Genomic DNA, 22,687 nt, shown 5'->3' on the forward strand with positions numbered 1-22,687 from the left:
TGACAGTTTCCGGGTTTGAGCGCTTGGAGAGGATGGACGATTTTTCGGATTGTTGTTGTCTCTTCGTCCAGTCCAGCCATTTTCAAACCATCTATTACTTGTTTAATGGCTAGTCAGACCTACATAACCTGTTTTAGAGAGGTGAACTTTCCATGAGAGGTCGGTATTTTGTTGTTCCAGGCGGCGCTGCACTTTCTTCTTGTTAGTGTTAGCAAAGTGAAGCTAACCCGACAGCTAACCCTAACCGGAAACGCGCTCCTCTGGCTTTCATCGTAAAATCCAACCCGACGCGACAGACAACAACACTTTTATTCTGAAAACTCAAAAGTTGCCTGAGTGTCGTCATTTTTGTTGTGTCAAACTTGATACTGGTTCAACTACTATAGTTTCACGCATTTTGCTACGTAATATTTTTTACACATTGTATATTTGAGCAGCGTTGAGGCCTCTGGTTGTACTCGTACTTTGAAAAGTGTCTTTATTAGCGGGTATCAGACGCGCGTGCAGTTTTGTAGGAGTCTTTCAGAAGGACTTTCGTTGGGCCTGTTCGGGTTATTTCCATCACTGCCACTGGCCTAAACAGAAATGTCCCTGGAGGACTATGAGAGACATTTCGACTCGCTAAATTCAGATTTGGGCGGCGGGTCTGTGGTCAGTGAGCGGTCAGCGTCGGGCACGTTTAATGGCGAAGAGGAAAAGTTGCATTACATTCCTATCCGGATCCTCGGGAGGGGGGCGTTTGGTGAAGCCACTCTGTACAGACGGACAGAGGTAAGTTAGCCCTCAGTCCCATCGTGCTTTTCTCTGTATAAGGCAGGCGATACACATTAACACCTGGCAGTGTGCTTCATACACATTGTCTCCTGAGCTGAAGACGTGTGTCCTCATTGTAACAGCAGGACAAGGAAGCAAGTCTTATTTAAGTCTTATTTAAGTCTCATTTAAGTCTCATTTAAGTCTTATTTCAGTTTTTCTTGGACAAACTTGTAAACTTGCAATGTGACATGATGACAGGCCCTGTTTATCGTAAAAAAATATACCTGATTATTAAAACATGTCTTATTAATACAGCAACATCTTGTTTTCTGTTACATTTTACTGTATTTTGTCAGAATTTCTCACTGCTCTCCTGCTTTTCATACCCCTGTGAGAAATTCCTGAGTGAAAACAGGGTACATTTCTCAAGCCCTGTCTATTTACCTACTGCAGTATAAGGTTTGTAGGTTGCCAGATACTACCACTACCTCTGGAAATGTATTTTGAGCTAATTATGTATCATAAAATCTTTTTCCTCTATGAAGACACAATAAGATTAATGTCATTTTGTTCTTTCTGTAATTTTATCTGTAGAGACAAAGCTGGACACTTTTTTTTGTGGAATCTAGCTAGTGTTATTTAATGAGATGTCCCCTCTTGTTTCACTAGGACAACTCTCTTGTGGTATGGAAGGAGGTGGACCTGAACTCGCTCTCGGACAAAGAGCGCAGAGATGTCATGAATGAAATAAGCATCCTCTCCATTCTGGAGCACAATAATATCATAGCATACTTCAATCACTTCATGGATAAAAACTCTCTGCTCATTGAGCTGGAGTATTGCAATGGTAAGAAAATTCAGTGTGAGCATCCACTCAGAAGATTTGATCGAGATTAGTTTGAATGCTGTTCAGCTGTGACATGATGCTAAATGGTCTTCACATCACAGGAGGTAATCTGTATGATAAAATCAACCAACGGAAGGGGAAGCTTTTCAGCGAAGAGGTATGAGTGCATCATTGCAGAACATTTGTTTTATACACTACAGACTATCATACCTTTACACTCAGTGTGTTTCTTTAGGTGGTCATATGGTACCTGTACCAAATTGCCTCTGCAGTGGCCTACATTCACAAGACTGGGATATTACACAGGTTAGACATTCACCCCATTTTTATTGAAGGTATCTTGCTGATCAAATTAGTTTATGTTTGGATTTTTTGGTAATGGAACCATTTTGTTTTGTTTTTTTCTTGCAGAGATATTAAAACTCTGAACATTTTCCTGACCAAGACTGACCTCATAAAGCTCGGCGACTATGGACTTGCAAAGAAACTAGACTCTGAGTTTTCAATGGCAGAGACTGTAAGTTGTGATTCCACCAGCACCTTCAACCAATATCTGATGATTTAGTGAACTGAATGCCATACACTGGTGGAATAGTTTTCACCTTTGTAACCATAATGGTGTAGTATTAGAACAAGTCCTGAGTTTCTGCATGCTCTTCTTTTAGGTGTTGCCATATTATTTAAAACATGTCAAATTAAAACACACCTTGCAAAGCTCAACAGTGACGGTGTACAGTTAAGACTCTGATTTCACTTTGGATTCTGTAGTTGTTTGATGAGACACCAGATGGGAAAGACCGTTATGAGGCTGCAGGTGTTCAGTGATTACAAGTTTACCACACAGGTGTATGGCAGAGCTCTGAGTTTGACACAAATATTTTAAAAAAATCTTCTTTTATTCCTCTTTAAATCCAGTTTGTGGGAACCCCATATTACATGTCACCTGAATTGTGTCAGGGAGCAAAGTACAACTTCAAGTCAGATATCTGGGCCGTGGGTTGTGTACTTTTTGAAGTCTTAACGCTTACAAGAACATTTGATGCAACGGTAGGTGCCCTGGAAATAATTTTATTTACATTATTCAGACAGTTGGATGTTTGTTGTGACATTAATACATTTCGTTTGTGTGCATGCAGAACCCTCTGAACCTCTGTGTGAAAATAGTCCAAGGCAACTGGACAATGGAAGTGAACTCAGATGTTTATTCATCTGCATTGATCAAGCTGGTGTATGAATGCTTAGATCAAGTGAGTTAGGGTGCTTCTAATCATTTATACAAAAAAAAGGTTTGATACCAGAGACAATACATGCTGAGCAAAAGATTGGCCTAAATCCATTTATTGTTTTTGGGATGCAGGATCCTGCAAAGAGGCCTACAGCTGAGCAGATTCTGGACCAGCCTTTTATCTCTTGTTTCCGACAGTAAGTTAATTGAAAAAAAATTTTTTTTTTTGATTTTGTGAACATTATAGATTCTGTGGGATGGAACAAATATACTGTCAAAACACCCACAACAACTTTGTTCTCTGTTAGGGAGCTTGAAGAACGAGTTGTCCTGCTGAATTCAGCCATGAAGAAACCAAAGTAAGTTGTTAATACTTAATAAACACCTGAGCTCAAGTGATTATATGATTTGTTTTCCTGGCTGTCCCAAAGGCTGAGTACAGTGACTGAAACCCCTGTCGCTGTGGTGACCACACGCTCACGGGAGGCGTATTTCTGGGGCGGAGGGAAGTTCACTCCCCAGAAACTGGACACATTTAAAGGAGGCAGCAGTGCCCAACATGTGTGTGCAGGAGAGAGCCACTTTGCAGTGGTGACAGTTGAAAAGGAGCTATATACTTGGGCTGTGAGTATTGGTTCATCACTGATATACTACCTGATGGAGATGGGTCCAGTTGTTATGTTCACTGCAAGAAAACTGTCTCAACTCTTTGTTCAGAATGTTCAAGGTGGAGCCAAGATGGTGGGCCAGCTGGGGCATGGGGACCAGGCCTCATACCGGCAGCCAAAGAAGGTGGATAAGCTTCAGGGGAAGGCCATTCGACAGGTGGCATGTGGGGCTGACTTCACTGCTTGTGTCACTGGTGAGTAAAGAAAACGTCCTGTGAAAACAAGAACTTGAGGAAAAAAAAGTTATGTAAGGCCACACATTGTCTAATAAACCATCTGCTGCTGCTGTTGCAGATGAGGACCAGATGTACATGTTTGGTTCGGACTACTACGGCTGCATCGGAGTGGAGGGCGACCTTGGCATGGAGATTTTGGAGCCAGTGCTTCTGGAGTTTTTTGAGGAGCGACCTGTCCGTCAGGTTTCGTGTGGCGACAATCATGTGGTGGTCCTGACTCAGAGTGGGGACATCTTCTCCTGGGGCTGCGGAGAGTATGGTACATAGGGTTGCTGTATGTACTGTTGTTTTCAGCTGTCGTCATTAAGCCTCTCTCAGGTTGTTTTTGCAGTTGTCAGTTTAGCCACCAGGTGGAGATACTGGACATTTTTAATATGTGTTTTTAGTCAAAGTTCCTCTATTTTGCTGCTGCAGGGCGTCTCGGCCTGGAATGTGAAGATGACTTCTCCTCTCCGATGCAAGTAAGGCTTTATTCCTGCTATTTGACTGTTGGACTAAATGGACCAGTTAGAATATTAGATATGATACTTGTATATCTAGCGATGTATTTTGAAAGTACTGTTTTGTGTTTTTTTCAGGTGGAGATCCCTAAAGGGGCCACCATCTCCTCAGTGTCATGCGGCAGTGATGGAACCTTTTATTTGACAGACACTGGCAAAGTTCTAGCATGTGGAAACAACGAGTTTAACAAGCTGGGTCTAAGCCAGGGAATCTCTGGTATCAAAAACCATCCTGGAGAGGTACTTGGTTATATTTATAGGACTGAAAAAAAGAGACATCAGGTGATACTGTAATGTTTATAATTTTTTAAACCACACCAGGGTTACCAGGGGATCCCATACATCACCACACTGACCTTGGTAAAGCAGCTGTCACGGTTCAAGATCCAAGTCATAGCTCCAGGGAAGACCCACACAGCTGCAATTGATGGTATGCAAAAAAAAAGGCTGATATTTATTTTGTAATTGAAAATTGTCACCATGTCATAGAAACTTTATTTCATATGATTTCTGGCTTTGCAGAGCGTGGTCGTCTGATCACCTTTGGCTGCAACAAATTCGGGCAGCTGGGTGTGAAGGACTTTAAGAAACACCAGAGTGTACAAGTCCTTGTTGGACCCTTTGGAGGGAAGATAGTGACCAAAGTGTCTTGTGGAGACGGCTTCACCATTGCAGCCACAGAGGGTAAGAATATGTACAGTGCTGTCAAGGCCCTGTGAAATAAGTATGTTCTTATGTCAGCGTGTGTGGCAGTTTTACTTCTGAGTAGATCTGATTACCCAAGATGTTTGGTTTTGTGGGTATATCATTATCTGTTCCTTCTCTTACAGACAATCACATCTTTGCATGGGGAAATGCAGGAAATGGTAGACTTGGGATGCCTGCTGATAAGAGATTTGGCTCAGAGGTCTGTCCTGCCATGCCAAGGCCCATCTTTGGTTCCCTTCACCATGTGCCAGACCTCTCCTGTCGTGGCTGGCACACCATTATCATAATGGGTTAGCACTGAGAACCAAACATTTGCACAGTATTATTGTACATATGGTACATTGTACCATATAGCCAGCTGTACATTACATATATTTTTGTCTTTGCAGAAAAAGTGCTCAATTCCAAGACTATTCGCTCTAACAGCAGTGGACTGTCAGTTGGTAGCGGTAAAAACATTACTTTGGTCACTGATTTGCATATTCGTTAATTTTTTTTTCCTAAAGGAGGAGTCTGCATTTACAAGTCTGTGTGTGTATACAGGACTGGGCCAGGAGGCATCTACATCAACAGTGGTTATGGACATAGAGCCTGGTTCTGAGACAGAGTGTCGGGATAGGGGTCTTGGGGGTACACTGGAGGTCAATACGGAGGAGTACCTCATGCACACCCCGACCTCATGCACACAGACTGGGGATAGCTCCTGCCCTCACTGGCTAAAAAAGGTCAGTTGCCCTAAAAGCTAATGACTAAGGAAACCTTTGTCTGAAACATGAGATGGAAACATCTGCATGGAGTCTCATGTTATTCTAATCTATTGAGGTTCTCCTTCAACAGGAGCTTGAGGATGCAGAGTTCATCCCCATGCCAGATAACTGTGAGCAATCCACTCCTGACCTGCTGTCTTCTTTCCCTGACCGCGTCACACTCCCATATGAGGAGCTAAAAGAACTGACAGCGGCTGCAGCAGCAGTCAGCAGTAGCTCAGGCCTATCGGTAATGCCAGCCTAGCTGTTGTTTGCACATTAATAATGTACTCCAAATAAGAACCTGTCCTCGCTGGTTGTCTCCACAGACTAAACGAATGAGCTGTAGTGATGTCAATGGATTGGATGAGGCTGAAGTCTGCAAAAAAGGAGAATCAGGTGTATGCTGCAGTACAAGGAGAGAGGTCACCCAGGTATCAACTCCACATACTGTGACCCATGAACTAATGAGAACATCCCAGTGCCAGAATATCTAACCTAACAGTTTATTTTGCAGCTGCGAGAAACAGTCGCTCGCCAAGAAAGGAGGATCCAGATGCTTGAGAAGCAGGTGAGACATTTCTTTCCAAAAGCAACCCACTTGCCTCAAAGCCAGCAGTGTAATTTGTGCTGTTGTTGTCTATAGGTCAATGACCAGCAGAAGGAGAACGAGAGGCTCTGGGCAGCAATTAATCGTTCATTACTGCGAGAAGGTGCATGTGACAATAATGGAAACCATCATTCTGATCGCATGCTTGGGAATGGAGGAGGAAGAGGAAGTGGATTCACAAACCACGGGAGCAGATCTGCAGGGGCCAGTGTATGAAATTTAAGCTGCAGATTTTGAAACAGTGGGAGAAGTGTCATAACTCTTAGCACATCTTGAATTAAACAAGCTGGTTAGGTGGAAGGTGGAGTTTCACTTAGAGGTGCATTCTTATGACCACCTACAATTATGTTACAGTATACACGTTTGACAATGCTCAAGTTGCATGATTACATTTTACTAGATTTGTAATACTGTATAACACGTTGCACACTTGCATATGCACACTGGTGTTCAACTGGGTGAGGTGATCTAGCTAGTTTCTCTCCACAGACTGAAATGTTGGCTGGATTCAACATGAAGCATTGGACCTTGACACCTGCGAAATACAATCTGATCATAGTGTTATTCTGCAATGTGAATGTTAAGTTTGTGTGTCAGTTGTATTATTGACCTTTAGTGATATCAGCATTGAGTGCTCAGTCCTTAGTGCCTTAGATATTTGTATTTGTCACTTAAAATGTCAGACAAGCCTATGCAAATATGAAGCTGTTTGCCAATGAATCCATGTTAACTTTTTCTTTTCTCAAATGATGAGATTTGTGAAGATTGGCAGCCGGTTTGAAGTCCTTACTCATGTTGGGGCCATCTTCTGATGTGAAAACATAGCTGTATTATGTATCTTTTTTTTTTTATTATTTGAATTGCATCTGATATTCCTTAAAAGTACAGTGCCAAATACGAAGGTCTCAAAAACCTTTTTTTTTCCATATTTATCAGATATGTTAGCTATTATGAACATATTCTAATTGTCTCATTCAGACTCACCTATCTTATTTGCATATTTTATTGTCATATAAAAGTATTTGTGTGAAACACCAAAACTACTGATTTGTTTTTTAGCTATTAGGTCACTTTTTCTTCTTGCTTTCTTTGACTCTTGAGTTGAGATTAGCACATATAGTTCTAGCTTCTTTGTGGCACATATGAGTGCTTGAACTGTTCTTAGAACGCGGAGAGCTTGGTCTTGAACACATAATATAGCTGACCTTGCAGCTATATTATGCAGCTTCAGGGTTGCAGCTTCATTTTCTTATTGTATTTTTTTTTTCTTCTTAATTTTATCTATCTGGTATTTTCTGAATTGTTATACTGTATTTTGCATAATTTGTGAAAATAGCAGTAAATGCATTCTTTTTTTTGAGGCCCATTGGCTTTGTTTATTGGTGTGTTATATGTCTAGATGTCAACAGGGTGATACTGGCAGTATTTTCATGCAGTGATATGCAATGTTAAATACAGTCAGAATGACTTAGCAAGCTATGGACACCAAAATTTGTGCAATTATGACATTTTTTTGATTTTTTTTTATACAGTTTGACAGGATTTAAAATGTGGTTGTTTTTTTTTTATTTACAACAGTTCAGTAAATATTTTAAAGATGTAACAATTGTATAAACACTCTTACAGTCACACTGTTGTTTCTCGCTTTGCGTAACAGCCACAAATAAAACACCTGTTTTTTATGTGTGTATATTCGATATTTCCACAATACAAGCTGTAATATTGTGTATGTACTTCTGTATATTGATATACGCTATTCTTGTAAAGAGCTGGAACTTTCTTAGCCAGTTCTGTTTATTTAATAGTGACTACTGATACAATGTAGGCAAACCGAGAAAATTCTAGTAAAAGATTATATTAAACAATTTAGGCTCCAGTGACAGTAGCGATTGGGGAGTTGATGTGTTGACATCTGAGGATTTCATGTTGAAATTTTCCAGTGTCAAAAGTGTTGGGAGTCAATTTAGGTTGACTCACTTCGACCGTTTTTGTTTTGAGGTGCCAGCTGGGAGTCTACCCTTTTGGAGATTCTTTGTGTTTGCTTTGTGGTTCTGTCTGTGGTTCTTCTGTAAAACCTGAAAAAAAGAAATGAATTTCTATAAAAAAACAACAAATCCTCAATCTATTAAATTCTAGAATGGGAATTTTAAAACGGCAACAACAAATGGCTAACAAAGAAGGAGCAGATGCTAAAATATCCTGATTTTTAGTCCCTGGTGTTTGTTGAGCCCAAAAAACTGAAACCTACATTTCCAATAATGCAACCAATAGCAACTTATGAATACACTCTGCCCATGTCTTTCAGACTCAACAGCCCACATTTGTAACACAGGATCTGATAGAAATTTGAAATCTACAAGCTGAAGAAACCCCTGGTGACAATGATATCTGTGAAAGTTAAATATATTAATTTTTAGCAAGTCTTACATTAGTTCAAGCCAAGTGCACCCCAACTACCATCTGTCAAATACTAGTAAATTTAAAGGTGTTTTGTTGTAAACAAGTTAAGTCAGACATAAATCTGGTTATGTAAAACAGATAAACACATCACTGGCATACCTCTGGAGTCTTACCTCTGGACTCTTACTTCTGCTGTGGGTTTTCCAGAACTCCTCTATGGCAGATCCCTTAGTCCTATTAATATAGGAATTGAATACTTGGCGACTCGACTGGTTCACTTTTTTACAGACTTGGATATGCTTCTCCAATCTTTCACTTGCAAACTTTCTGTTACAGATGCTGCAAGGGAGAAGCTGGAAGCTGACATCTGCACCATCCATGTGTTTCAGCTCTCTCTGATGTGGTCTGGTAGAATATGAGGGATTAGAAACTGATGGAAGAGTTGTTTTCCCAGATGTTTTGTGTTCTGCACCCCGGGGGTTTCCTATTCCCATTTTGTGAGCAGTGTTCTGCTGACTCATTTGAGACATATTCTGTTCATTATCAGAACTGTACATCTGCTTATCGGTTCTTTGCATACTTTTATTTCCTCTTGTCCAACCTATATTATCTATGAAGCTCTTATTTTGTTGCTTTTCTTTTACTTTCTCTGTTGCATCAGGCCTCACACCTGCTTCTTCCCAAATGTAATTATGTTTTTCACCCACTTGTTCTCTGGTATTCTCTTTGACATTCTGCCATTCCCCATTCAGGTTTTGTGTATTTGCTGTGATGACATTAGTTCTGTTATTTCCTTTAATTTGTGTCTGAGTATTCTCTGTAACTTCTACTTCCCTTCTCCTACATCTGGCTCCCTCTTCTTCATAGGCATTTCGCATTCTGTCTTCATCCCATTGACCTTGTTTCTTCCTCAGGTAATTAACATCGTCTTGTCTTCTTTCTTGCATCAATATTTGACTGCTTTGCCTGGTTTTTGTCTGAGCTTTTGCCCTGCCTGCTTGTCCCACAATGTGCCTCTCCTCTTCACTCTTTTGGTAATGAACTGCAGCAGTGTCAACACTATCCCACTGGATCCTTTGTCTTATTTTTTCCTCAACTCTCCACAGCTTATCTTGCAGCATGAGCTGTTTTGCATGAATGGCTCTGGCCATCTGCGTTTCTTCACTGGAGAGTCTACGCAAGTCTCTTCTTGGATGTTGTGAGCCAGTGATCTCCCTGATGCCATTTGAATGATGCTCATGTTGTGACGAAGAATCTCTTGGTTGTTTTGAAATAGTGTTTTTTTCAAATGAGTCTTGTGTCTTGGGATTTAGAGCACTTCTGTGGCCAACAGGCTTGTTTGGAAATGGCTGGTGTATTGCATCTGCTCTCCTACTAGGTAAAACACCATGCTGTGCTTGACTATAGACTTTGCCATGTGTTTGTCCTGCAATGTCGTAGTGTCCTTGAGGACTGTGTCTTCTTGTGTACATGCTCATGACTTCATCTGTTAGTCAAGGTAGCATAGCTAATTTAATGTTGCATTGTTGTTTCAAAGAGCTATGCAAACAACACCTGAACCATCCAAAAAACCCTTTTATGAATTTTACCTGTATAAAAATAAAGGAAGGTTGTGAATTGTTAAAGAGGTGCAGGGGGTAATGCTAGTTATATGAAATAAGATATGTGACTAATCATTTTGGACGAAATGTATTGAGCGTGTGGATATTCGTTAGAAATTATTAGCTAAATATATAACGCTAGCTGTTTTACTCGCTGACTGTAATATAATTCAGTTGAATAATATCATGAATAGAAAGGGCAATGAGTTAGAAACATATTTAAGTACAGTTAGCGTTAATACAATATCTATTAAATACTTAAACAAACATTGTTCACATTGCTTTTCTTTATTTCCTTGGATAACCTTTGCTAGCCAAACGAAAGAAGTCAATGTCAGAAAAAAATTGTACTTACAAGTCAAGTTGACAATTTTTAATAAAATCCCGTGTATAACCAATTTCAAGCGCTTTCTGTCTTTATGTGTTTTTATCCCGAAGTTTACATTTGTTGCCAAGCAACCAAGCGTCCCTTCTGGAGTTCTCTGATTGGCCCGCTAAACCCGACTTCCTGTCGCAGAGTCCCGTATGTTAGAAACTGATCTTCTCCGGCCGGCTCTGGATGTTTTTTTTTTTTTCTAAGATTCCTATAAATATTCAGGTGAATTACATTATCAGTCAGCGGGATGTAATGCATGTGTATCGTTTGACTATAAAGCCAAACATGCTAATTATGTAACGTTAGGTTTTACATCGTTTGAGTATACATTAGCGGTAATTGTGTTAGCATAGCTTGTAGCTTATCGTAGTACCTGCTATGCGGACTTGGTTCCTAACATACAAAACGCTTCCATGTGTCTTGTCTGTACTTTTCCAGGTCCACTATGTCAAATGAAGACTTAATATCAGTGGATTATGAAATTTTTGGCAGAGTGCAAGGTGTATTTTTTCGGAAATACACTCAAGTAAGTTTCATATAGATGAGAGAGTTTTAGTAAGCTCAGCCTGGCCTTGATAATTTGTCTAAATATCTTAAGTGAAGGGCTTGATGCTATTTTATGCTCGTTTATGAAGCATGACTGAGAAAAGCTTTACTGATTCGTTATCATCGATGGTGAATGAGAAACTGGTTCGCTGCTTGATGCACCGAAAGCTGCTTTTTAACATTATGATTATAACCAAATACCAAAGATTATGCATTTCTTTGTATTCCTCCATGTTAGAAGTCATAAATATCCGTTTCATTTTCCAGGCAGAAGGGAAGAAGCTTGGCCTGGCTGGCTGGGTCCAAAACACAGATGCAGGAACCGTTCAGGGGCAGCTGCAGGGTCCACGCAGCAAGGTGAAAGAAATGCAAGAATGGCTGAAATCCACTGGGAGCCCCAAGTCACACATAACCAAGGCAGAGTTCAAGAATGAGAAACCAGTTGACAGCCTAGAACATTCATCTTTTAAAATAGTAAAATAAAATAACCCATAGATTGTGTCTGTAATATTAACTTTAAATGAGATGTTTTATTTATTTAGTCTTTTTTTTGCAACCTGTGAATTGAAAATATGTGTGTATGGGCTACCTAACAACCACAATATATTCAAATATATCAATAAATGAAAGTCTTTTCACCTGGCTTCACATTGTTTTGAATATTAATGTAGTACTAAAAATAAGTGCATATTTGATCAGCTGCAAAATAGAAAACTGGGTGTCTGAAACAGACTAGGGACAAATGAATATCAGATGGGACCACATTATAGCAGAAACTATTAGCAGATAGTAAATCTGTTAGAAGGGGACATCTGCAAACGGTATAACATAAAAATTTGTAATCACCATCATTGTTGGGTTCTATAACAACTAACTGAATGGAGCCTGTATGGCCGAATTATCATCAAAATGCTACTTTGGCAAGGACAAAACTACAGAAGACTGGATATTTGATTAACTAGGGGAATATTAAAACACCAAAACATACTGAACAACTGCAATGGCCACATCACAGCAGGGATCACAAAGAGCTGTCATATATTTAGAATAGTTTTGCTGGGTGCTGGCACATAATAGTCTGGTGATATTGATGAAATACTACAAAAATCCATTCAGCTGCTTTGGTGTAATATTGTTGCATAGTGCCTGCTGGCTTGCTGTCAAATCTTACTGGGGATGCATGAATACAGCTGAGTTACCTTTATTATTATTATAACCCCTGAGCATTTGTTGACGATGTCTGCAAACCTCACGAATGAAACTTAAAAAAGAGGGAAGGAAAAAGGAAAACACAATTAACATCCTCTACACTATTTAACGGGCAAATCTAATAAAGAAATTGTGATGGAACTGGATAAACTAACCTTTTATTTGTAGGAAAGAAAAAGAGTAGTTAGAGATAAGATAATGGATGAATGATTCATGAATGTATCTTGAAAGGAATGATGTGAATGAAGAAGAGAAAACATGTTTGGATCCAGTTAGTTGAGAAGTGTACTGTATTTAATAATAGTAACTTGAGATAACGCACCCCGTACAGCAGGTGGCGCAATGCAACCAGCTGCTGCCTGTAACAACCACAAAAAGAAAGACGGTTAAACCTGTCGGCCCTTCACACCAGAAGGTGGCGCTATTAGTTTTTGTCGTTAGCTGCTGCAGCATGTCCTTGTGTTTCACGTTGACTCTAAACAACAGCTGAGCGTCTTTTAGCACGGCCCTATGTTATTTTTATTTATGTAATTTAATGTTTTGTCAAATCTGTTTTTTAAAAAACGTTGCAGCTTAAATGTTATCGCTGGAGCTAATGGCGCTAGCAACGGCTAAGCTAATATTACTGGAACTCGGGTAACGTTAGCAACAGGCAGCGGACTAACGTTAACACCCACTACTTTAACATCAGTCTGGACATGTAAGAGGTTAAATGTACCAAGAGAACTATACACTATGATTAAATGTTTGCCCAAAGAGGTTCAGGGGAAACTTCGCTCCGGTGTCGCCGTCCCGTCATTACAACAGTGCGTAGAGGAGTTAATCCAAAACAGCATCGACGCCGGGGCCACCTGTGTGGGAGTCAGGGTGGACATGGAGGCGTTTAGAGTTCAGGTGATCGACAACGGTGCTGGGATGGTCGCTGAGGATATGAAGTGTGTGGGAAGCAGATACTACACAAGCAAATGCAGCTCTGTTGAAGACCTGGACAACCTCAAGTGGTACGGATTTAGAGGAGAGGCACTCGCAAGTATAGTGTCTCTAGCCACACTTGTTGAAATCTCATCCCGGACCAGATCGTCAGTGAAAACGCACGTCAAGATCTTCAAGGATGGCAGTGGTTTGGATGTATTTGAAGCAGAGGCTGCTCGACCCTCTGCAGGGACTACTGTTGTCATATGTAACTTCTTCCACAACATGCCAGTCCGGAGGAAGAGGCTGGATCCTGTCCTGGAAGGTGAAAGGATCAGACACAGAGTGGAGGCTATTTCTCTGGTGCATCCCTCTGTGTCCTTTACCATGAGGAACGACTACACAGGAGCCATGATGGTGCAGCTCCCTAAAGCGAGAAACACCTACCACAGGTTTGTGCAGATACACAGCCTTGGGCGAGCACAGAAACTGGGAGAGATCAGCCACACACATGGACAGTTTGAAGTCATTGGCTACATTGGTAGAGAGGGCCACTACAACAACAGCTTACAGTTCTTGTATGTAAATGAGAGACTTCTGTTGAAAACACGGATACACAAGCTGCTGAACTTTCTCCTACGCAGACTGAGCAGTTCATATCAGAAAAATGACAGCCCCGATGGGCAGTCTGCCATCAGGAGTCCAAAGCACAAACGAAGCCATGATCTGCACGGAGTATATGTTATCAATATCAAATGCTCTTATTCAGAGTATGACATTTGTCTCGAGCCTGCCAAAACGCTAATAGAATTCAAAGATTGGGATGGCATTTTGCTCTGCATAGAAGAGGCAGTGAAAATGTTCCTGAGCAGGGAGAACCTGGTGGCTGTACTGTCTCAAGATGACTTGGACTATGTATCTCCAAAGTTGTTTGGCACTGACAGTACTGAGCAAGCAGGGAACAGCGAAGCAGCTTGCACAGCTTCCACACTTGACTGCAGTATTGGAATAAAACTAGCATCCGAATCTGTTCATCGTAAGTGCAGAGATGACTGTGTATCTGAGAACGCTGTTTGCCAGGAATCAGATCTGATGGAGTACAAAGAAAAGACTGAACAAGTGGTGTCAAAAAAGATGAGTGCAAATGAATTGGAAAAGATTAACAGTGAGGAAAGCGTGAATGAAGAAAGTATGAATGAGCCACAGTGTGATTTAGCTACACTGGAAACTGCATCTAATAATATCACTGACGAAGATGAACCAACTTCAGGTGAAGCTGGGGTGTGCATTCAGAGTTTATGTATGTATGTAAGTTCAGTTAGACAAGAAGAGAGCGAACAACTGGAAAATGTCAAAGAAACAGAGCCGGGATTCAACAATTTTAGCTCAACCAGCAAGGTGACTTCAGCAGACAGCATCACTCAGCAAAAGCCTGATTTACACAACCCTGAGCAAATACTACCTGTCTTCAAGGCTGCAGGAGGACATGGACATGCTTTAGTATGTAACAGAAAGATAAGCCTGTCCGATCCATATTATCATGAGAGTCTGGACACTAGAGGCACATCCCAAATCAGTAGATCAGTTTTTCAGCAGCAACGTTTAGCACCAAAATACGAGGACAGACCCTTTGCATCAAAACGTAAAATTTCCCTGGATGTGGACCATGACGGACCATTGCAGAAAGTATGCACAGACTTTGCTTCTTTTATCCCCTCAAATGTTCCCAGAGATATCTCTTGTCAAAAGCTGTCTTTATGTAACGAGTCTGGATCTCTTGATAAGTTTAGAAGAGTATTTGGTAAATCTGAAAAACTGAAGGTGTCCTCTCTGGAAACTGATTTTCAGAACACTGCCAGACTTTCTCAGAAAGGCAGCCTTGTTTTGACAGACAGACAATGCCAGACCTTTTCAGTCAGAGATCAGCAAATTGGTGATAGTGAAGAGATACAGAGCACCCTCAGAAAGTCACCATCCATCTCAGCTTTCACCAGACTAAGACCAGTTTCAGGTCAAATTAGAGGTAAAACATCTTTGGCAGCTAAACTCTGTCATTTAAAACAACAAGGGATAGAGGTTTCAGAAGTATTACCACACCTGTCCTTGACTACACAGGACAGCGACTGTCTCAGTAGTGGTGACATACAAGACAACAATAACAAGGAGAATCCTGGTGTCGCTGAACTGAATCCGGAACCACTCTCAGGTTGCAGTAGTGTATCTACCACTGAGATGAAAGAGGATACCACATCAGGTGACTGGCTTCATCACTATGATACATCTGTGGGAAAGATGGTTTATGTCAACAAAGTGACGGGGCTCAGCAGATATGAAAACCCACCTGAAGAAACACAAGTGTGTTGTACATCTGATGTCACCAATATGGCCGTGAGTGTCATCACTGAAATGGGTGAGTCAGTAAACATAATTGAAGACTAACTGGAAATAGTGCTATTACAATAGCAGAACTGTAGTATGCACTAATACTACAATAGTACAAAAAGCAAGAATACCTTCACTGTCATAATCATGAAAATGGATCTACCATCTGTTCTTATGTGGATGAAGTGTTAGCCATGATGCTCATGTTTACTTTCATGTTCCCGTTCCTTGAACTGCAGGCACAGAATACAGGTGTTACCCATTTCAGATGGATCTAGTGTTGCCCTTCCTGTGTAAATCCAGGAGAGAAAGGGTGATTAGTTCAGGGCCTGATGACAGAGGTACCTCACAGACAGATCAGATTGTAGACTGTAAGGGCCAAACACACACACAAAGAAAATAAATATCTTAACTTTGCAATACATGTAATCTTGTCTGCCCTAACAGATGATGGTGGCGAGACCTCCAACTCACTTTCTGCATTATATTCAAAGTGGAATAATCCTGTGTTTGTCCGACCTCCTATGGTAAAAAAAACTTCTGTTTATTTGACTTCAGAATGTGCCTGTTATATCAGTGAACAGCCTTGTAATCTCAGACTAGGGTTTTAATTCAGATTTGCATTTTAGTTACATCTAAGTTGTTTAATGATGCATTATGCTTTACTCTGTCTACAGGTTGCTTTGGACATATCAAATGGGCAAGCTGATGGACTGGCTGTAAAGGTCCACAACATCCTGTTTCCGTACCGCTTCTCTAAGGCCATGATTCACTCAATGAAGGCAGATTTCTCCTTAGCTTTTCACCTTTCTTTTTAGTTCTGTGGCAAAATGTTAGGTAATTGTTATGTAATTCTTATTTATTTACCTTATAGGTTATTAATCAAGTGGATAAAAAGTTTCTTGCATGTCTTATTAATACAAGAGATGAAGAAGCTGCAGAACACACTGAAACTGAAGGTATGGACAGAAATAGGTGAGTCTTGTTGTCTGTTATTTTCCAGGCTTATTGCACATTTCAAATTTGTACATTATTAAAATCCCAGGAAACCTTCTGGTTTTGGTGGATCAACATGCTGCACATGAGCGAGTTCGACTCGAAAATCTAGTTGCAGGTAAAAAACACACAATCTACAGTATTAATGCTGAAAATAAAATGTTAAATTAGTAATGCTGTTGTTGGGACCCCGATGTGATCCTTCTTTCATAACTGCATGCACCGCTAACAGATTCCTATGAGGATGACCCAGATGCAGCAGGAGAGAGACGTTTGTGTTCATCAACCATTTTGCCACCTCTTCAGATCAGTGTAACAGAAGAGGAACTAAGGCTGCTTAGGTGTGGTTTTCTATGTAAAAGCGTGAGGGGAAATAAACGTTTTTATTTAATATACCACAGACATGAGTACTTAGCTGTGACTATTTAATGCCATTGCTATTTCCTTTAGATTGTGGCCTCATTTTCCTACAGGTCTTTTGAGGCACATTTGAGGAGTTTGGGTCTGGAAGTGAAGTTCTCAGAAGAAGCTGATCCACAGGTATTTGTCAGGAAGGTCCCACTGTGCTTCGTGGAAAGAGAGAGTAATGAGCTGAGGCGGGGCAGACAATCTGTAATCAAGTCTGTTGTTGAGGTAAGACTTGAAAAACCACATTATTAAGAATATCTACTATACCGCTCACTAAACAAATGATGAATGAACAAAACTTCATATTTTCCACATTGCATTTTGGGTCATCAGGAGTATCTTCAAGAGCAGATTGAGGTAAGCTAGGAAGTGTCTTTCTACCTCCTAAGTCTCTATGGTGTTAAAAGCATCGTAGTTGATGGATGGCAACATGTTTTAATCTTTTTTCAGTTACTGCGCTCAACTGGTAGAGTACGAGGAACTCTGCCTCTCACTGTGCTGAAGGTGCTAGCCTCTTTAGCATGCCATGGTGAGGGTAAATCTTTTATTAGGTTGTTGTTTGTGCAGTTATGATTTGATAAATGGGTTTAAAACTGAAATGGCCATACATGTGACGATTTCATGTACACATTAAACAGGTGCCATCAAATTCAACGACAGCCTGAGTAGAGAGGAATGCTGCAGTTTAGTAGCATCCTTATCCTCCTGCAAGCTGCCTTTCCAGTGCGCCCATGGCCGTCCTTCTATCGCTCCTCTACTAGACATCCTCCATTTGGACAAAGAGCAGAAGGTACCAGAACATATTAGGAGAGTGAACTTGTAGAAAGTAGCATTCTTTTAGTGTGGTGATGATTAAATATTCTTGCGTCCACAGGAATTACAGAAACCCAACCTCCAAAAGCTGAGAAGAATGTATAAAGCATGGACACTATATGGAAATAGATAAGTGTGTGTATTTTATTTTTATTGTCAACAAAATGAATTGTAACTTATAATTCCTTTATTAAATGGCTCCTGCAGTCAAAGTCGAATAGTCAAAATCCTGCAATTGAAAGATTTTGTTTTATACTGAGGCAACTGTTAAGTCATAGTAATGTTGTAGTTTTTATATAAATGTTTGGAAATGATTCACATTTAGTACTGTAAGTATACAAAGGGAGGAAATACTAAAGCAAACTGATGAAATGTGAAGGATCATCAAAAAAAATAGCCAAAGCCACATTGCATTTACTGTATGTACCACCTGATCATCAAGCTGTGTTCTACCAGTTTCTGCTTGAGAAACACATTCCCTCAATTAGCTTTTTTGCCTTGAAGCATGATCTCAAATAAAAAATCTGCCACCTGACCAATGTAATCAAAATAGATATGAAGGTGATGTTGAAAAGCAGAACTCTCTTTAGAGGTGGAATCAGTTTAAGCAAATCAATAAATGATGCAGAGGAGCTAACTCTAACTTTGAAACCCTTGTTCTTTTCTCAATCAGCACATTTAATTTGTGCCAGAGCAGCTGCTGGATTTTTTTCCAGAAGAGAAGATCTATAGAAAACTTTAAGAATTTGCAAGAGTAATATTTACCAAACATGTTTAAATATTCTGATATCTGCATCTTCTTTTTTACCGCTGTTTCAAAAACCATCATGCATTTATAGTAGAAGATTGCAGTCTTTGACTTAACAGTATTTTGACATCCCTCCCCTATTTGTTCTTTGCTTCCAATCCAGGCTTCATGTTCACATTAGTTCTGGCTTTTGGCTCCTATCATGTCAGGAGTACATTTGTACAGCTGTCTTCTTGTAATACTTTTGTAGAGTTGTCCAGCAGGTAGGATGTAATAGAAAACACCAGTCCCAGCAGGACAGACATCAGGAGGACAATCTACACCATGGAGGTGTTAAGCCTACACGTACTTCATGTCACTGTTGTGATGGGAGAGAAGGGGGATACTGATCCTGTCAAATGCTGCTACGCCCCCCCCCCCCCCCCCCCCCCCAAAAAAAATTCCGGGTCATGTCACGTGGCTACCCCCCACCCCCACCTGTCCAAGTAAACAATTCATCTTATTCTCATCATGTATGATAGTTTCCCTCGATTTTCAAGCGTGAGCTTTAGTCAATACGTGGTTTTTTACAATAGTCATGCAAAATGCGTCGCGTCCACCTCGTTATTAAATGAGCTTTAACATGACTAAACAGAATGTGTCTGCATATTGTTTCTGCTGTGTAGACCAAAACACCAAGTTTTCGTCACGCAGGAATTTATTACATATGTGTAGGATGTTCATAAATGGGTTCACGTTTTTTCACCCACATTGTAATTCATACATTCATTTATTTGTGAAAACTGCTCGGCTGTTTGATGTCATGGCCATATATAAGAAACATAGTTAACGTGTTATTCATGGAGGAAATACAGTGGAGGAGAAATGGCAAAATAATATTGTTTTATTTCAAACCGCAGGCCTGTGAGCCTGTCAGTCTGACCCCCCTCCTCCTCCGCTGCCGATGGTACAGTCTTGGTTCATTCATAAAATTGTAGCAGAGCATAAAAGGAGGGGCTTGCATTCTAGTCGTCCAGTTACCAGGTATATACCTGGAGAGGGACCAGAGCCGCTCTGCCCAGCGGAAGGCCAGAGTCATATTTGTCATTGATCAGTGTTTTTTCCCCCTCGTCATGTATCATAACGACCTGTCGCCTGACATGGATTCAGTCTCTCCCACCTGCCGGACAGAGTCTCCTGTCGGGACACTCAACCAGAAGACGCCAGATGAGACGAGCTCTCCAGCGTCCTCCTCAGAGAGCAATGCAAAGGTATGAATGTCTTCACCCATGCAGCCCAGGGGGCAGATGATCCACCGCTGTCTAAACATCCACAGACTGGATGCCTCGATGCCTTTTATCTTCGTGATGGGGAGGGGGGAGGGGGAGAGATGCAACTGATTGATAAGGTTTTAATGAACTCGGTTTCTTTAACGTCACTTTCATACATTCGATGGATCACTGAGCCAGAGATCAGTGCGGGTGGAAATGTGACAGAATAGCGCGGTGGCTCGGGTTGTTATGATTCTCACGTCCTGGGACCAAATGTGAGCGTGTCGATGCAGCGGTTCATTGAGAAAAATAAATCCATTCAGGAGACTCCACAGTATCTCTGCGTCAGTGTTGACGTCAGAAACAATGATAAAGTCAAATATTGATCCGGAGGAGGCTGTTTCTGGTTGGGTAGATTTCAAGAAAATATGGCTCACGCAGGCCACCCTGTGTTTTAGACTGTAAACGGGATTTGTCATTTTATTGATGATCGTCATTACACAAAAAAATCACTTGAAACGGAATGAGAACAGAATAATTAAACGAATAATCTCTATTGTAGTCCTCATTGTCGGTTATTTCCATTTTTCAGGAGGTCTGCCAAGACATGAGCGTTCAAGACGCTTCATTTGTTCCAACAGTCACTGCAATTTCCTCTACCCCAGATTTCCAGTGGATGGTCCAGCCTACGATTATCACATCTGTCTCCCCGTCTCTGGGCAGCAAGCGAGCCAATGAACAGCAAAGCTCTCACCAGGCAACACCCAAAGCAGGCGGGAATAAGGGAAAAAATGCTGCCAGAAAGGGGAAAACAGAGCAGGTAGGTGAGCTCAGATGAAGCCTACCTGCTATTGGACAGAGCAGTCAATAGCATCATTTATATATGCCAATCTGAATTCTCTATGTGCAGCAGGGCTATTGTGTATGCTCCTCTGCTGCCATATGCTGTCTATGTGCCTTCTTTAGGCAGTCAATTTATATTCAGGTCACAGCAAGTCTGCAACAATGGTCTATTTTTAGACGCATTGCAGCGAAACATGCTTTTGCCATTCCTCAGAGGGTGAATTGGCAACGGATGCAGGTGGAATAGGAGGTGAAATGGCTGGATTGTTCAAGGTGATGACTGAATTATTTCTTTTACATCTCAGCTGTCTCCAGAAGAGGAAGAGAAAAAAAGGATAAGGAGGGAGAGGAATAAAATGGCCGCGGCAAAGTGTCGCAACAGACGGAGGGAACTCACAGATACACTGCAAGCTGTAAGTAAACAGTGATGCATTTAGTCAGCTGTCATTTGCACCCACTGTTGTGTTTTTTCCCATGTGGATGATTCTGGATGTTCATCTATCTGAAGGAGGCAGACAAGCTGGAGGAGGAAAAAGCAGCCCTGGAGACAGAAATAGCCAACCTTCTCAAAGAAAAAGAGCGGCTTGAATTTATCCTTGCTACACATAAACCGGTGTGCCAAATGTCCGAAGAACTGGAGTCTATTTTCCAGGAGACCACGGGCTCCCCAGAGCTACTGGCCGGTCCAGACGAGGACAGACTTCCAGATGATGGCACCCAGGAAGCTCCTTCGCTCCAGGACATGGACATCCCCAGTGATCCATCTACAGCCATCTCTGGGAACTCCAATATCTTGCTGTGTGCCAGTGCTGAAATCAACATCTGTGATCTCGAGCCCTCTCTGGACATTAAGGAGGGGCTGCTGGACAATGTGTTACCCAGTTTGGAGGAGAAAACCCCCATGGAGACTGCTCGATCTGTGCCAGACATAGATCTGAGCAGCTCTCTTGGGGTCTCGGACTGGGAGACCCTGTACAAGTCCGTCTCCAATGACCTGGAGCCTCTCAGCACTCCCGTGGTGACCTCTACCCCCACCTGCAGCACCTACCTGTCTGTGTTCACATTTGCATGCCCTGAGCTGGACTCTCTTACAGAGGGACTAGACGGTCATAAAAGTGGAGGGAGCAAAGCTGAATCTGTTGATATCCTCAACTCACCGACTCTCTTGGCCTTATAATGTGCAGAGGGAAATCACCAATTTGATCTCTGATTTTTTTTTTTTTTTTCTGTTTGCAGGTTACTGACTTTAAAATGATATCAACAACATATGCCACAGTATGATGTAACACTTCAAAGAATACATTCATGAAACGTCTTATGTGTGACTAAACAAACATATAAACTTTCTCCAGATACATAGACAAGAGTGATTTAACTAAAAGCATGGCTTTTACTTTGAAAGGAGGGACTAAAGTAAGTTTTGATTTTACGCATGCTGAAAAATTCCAAATAATTTTTAAGGCTCATATATATCTGATCTGTTACTAGATCTAAAGATGTAATGTGGAATTTAATGTTGCAGTACGGTTTTTGTGTTTTGGTTGTGAATCGTGTATTGATTGCTGTAAATCTTGTATTTACATATTCATCCATGTTAAGTACCTGCATACCTCAATGTCATCAACTGTGGTTTGACCTCATTGTTAAAATGTTGAAAGTTTTCCATGAAAACATCCAGTGCTATATACTATATATCTTATCAAGATGTAACTTATGATTTATTTTTTTACCTTTCAGATTTTGACTTATTTAAGTTTAAAAATAAGTGAAATGAGCATTGATTGCTTATCTATGCTGCTGAATAATTCCAATAAACCTACATTGAGAGTGGTGTTTGTTGCTGGTGTTTGTAATCTGTCTGTAAGAAATCTATTTCCGACTCATTAAAATATTATTATTATTAAATT

The 22,687-nt window shown here is 40.9% G+C and overlaps 5 protein-coding genes across 10 annotated transcripts; 4 read left to right on the forward strand and 1 right to left on the reverse strand.

Annotated features, from left to right (window-relative positions):
* Positions 1-19: 19 nt before the first annotated feature.
* Positions 20-7,979, forward strand: nek9 (NIMA related kinase 9). Of its 2 annotated transcripts, none has more exons than XM_026302520.1 (23): positions 20-771; positions 1,426-1,603; positions 1,705-1,760; positions 1,839-1,909; positions 2,015-2,120; positions 2,519-2,650; positions 2,740-2,850; positions 2,961-3,025; positions 3,137-3,187; positions 3,260-3,452; positions 3,546-3,690; positions 3,791-3,991; positions 4,147-4,193; positions 4,311-4,472; positions 4,554-4,662; positions 4,755-4,916; positions 5,063-5,230; positions 5,330-5,389; positions 5,484-5,665; positions 5,778-5,936; positions 6,016-6,120; positions 6,204-6,257; positions 6,333-7,979. In XM_026302520.1, exons 1-23 carry the CDS (start codon positions 586-588, stop codon positions 6,510-6,512), a joined length of 2,883 nt encoding a protein of 960 aa, XP_026158305.1. In that variant the 5' UTR covers positions 20-585; the 3' UTR covers positions 6,513-7,979. The 2 variants fall into 2 exon arrangements, with proteins under 2 accessions (XP_026158305.1, XP_026158313.1); XM_026302528.1 differs by having other exon boundaries at positions 5,330-5,383.
* LOC113127768 (zinc finger C2HC domain-containing protein 1C-like) lies at positions 7,941-10,761 on the reverse strand. The gene is made up of 3 exons (XM_026302541.2): positions 10,653-10,761; positions 8,870-10,285; positions 7,941-8,371 (listed from the first exon to the last, which is right to left on the reverse strand). Exons 2-3 carry the CDS (start codon positions 10,172-10,174, stop codon positions 8,270-8,272), a joined length of 1,407 nt encoding a protein of 468 aa, XP_026158326.1. The 5' UTR covers positions 10,175-10,285; positions 10,653-10,761; the 3' UTR covers positions 7,941-8,269.
* Positions 10,762-10,815: 54 nt separating this feature from the next.
* On the forward strand, positions 10,816-11,857 carry acyp1 (acylphosphatase 1, erythrocyte (common) type). The gene is made up of 3 exons (XM_026304969.1): positions 10,816-10,895; positions 11,112-11,199; positions 11,487-11,857. Exons 2-3 carry the CDS (start codon positions 11,119-11,121, stop codon positions 11,700-11,702), a joined length of 297 nt encoding a protein of 98 aa, XP_026160754.1. The 5' UTR covers positions 10,816-10,895; positions 11,112-11,118; the 3' UTR covers positions 11,703-11,857.
* Positions 11,858-12,883: 1,026 nt separating this feature from the next.
* mlh3 (mutL homolog 3 (E. coli)) lies at positions 12,884-19,937 on the forward strand. 4 transcript variants are annotated; one of them, XM_026302902.1, is made up of 13 exons: positions 12,884-15,750; positions 15,962-16,093; positions 16,170-16,249; positions 16,400-16,504; positions 16,597-16,681; positions 16,768-16,836; positions 16,951-17,059; positions 17,192-17,351; positions 17,460-17,483; positions 17,577-17,655; positions 17,765-17,916; positions 18,001-18,072; positions 19,837-19,937. In XM_026302902.1, the coding sequence occupies exons 1-12, from the start codon at positions 13,164-13,166 to the stop codon at positions 18,070-18,072; spliced, it is 3,654 nt and encodes a 1,217-aa protein (XP_026158687.1). In that variant the 5' UTR covers positions 12,884-13,163; the 3' UTR covers positions 19,837-19,937. The 4 variants fall into 4 exon arrangements, with proteins under 4 accessions (XP_026158687.1, XP_026158679.1, XP_026158696.1 ...); XM_026302894.2 differs by lacking the exon at positions 19,837-19,937 and having other exon boundaries at positions 18,001-19,091; XM_026302911.1 differs by lacking the exon at positions 19,837-19,937 and having other exon boundaries at positions 15,962-16,063; positions 18,001-19,090.
* On the forward strand, positions 19,141-22,683 carry fosaa (v-fos FBJ murine osteosarcoma viral oncogene homolog Aa). 2 transcript variants are annotated; one of them, XM_026302935.1, is made up of 4 exons: positions 19,141-19,937; positions 20,530-20,757; positions 21,086-21,193; positions 21,289-22,683. In XM_026302935.1, exons 1-4 carry the CDS (start codon positions 19,800-19,802, stop codon positions 21,955-21,957), a joined length of 1,143 nt encoding a protein of 380 aa, XP_026158720.1. In that variant the 5' UTR covers positions 19,141-19,799; the 3' UTR covers positions 21,958-22,683. The 2 variants fall into 2 exon arrangements, with proteins under 2 accessions (XP_026158720.1, XP_026158728.1); XM_026302943.1 differs by having other exon boundaries at positions 19,802-19,937; positions 20,603-20,757.
* The last annotated feature ends 4 nt before the right edge of the window (positions 22,684-22,687 follow it).

This window comes from Mastacembelus armatus, chromosome 22 (genome assembly GCF_900324485.2).
Source record: "Mastacembelus armatus chromosome 22, fMasArm1.2, whole genome shotgun sequence".
NCBI classification, from domain to species: domain Eukaryota; kingdom Metazoa; phylum Chordata; class Actinopteri; order Synbranchiformes; family Mastacembelidae; genus Mastacembelus; species Mastacembelus armatus.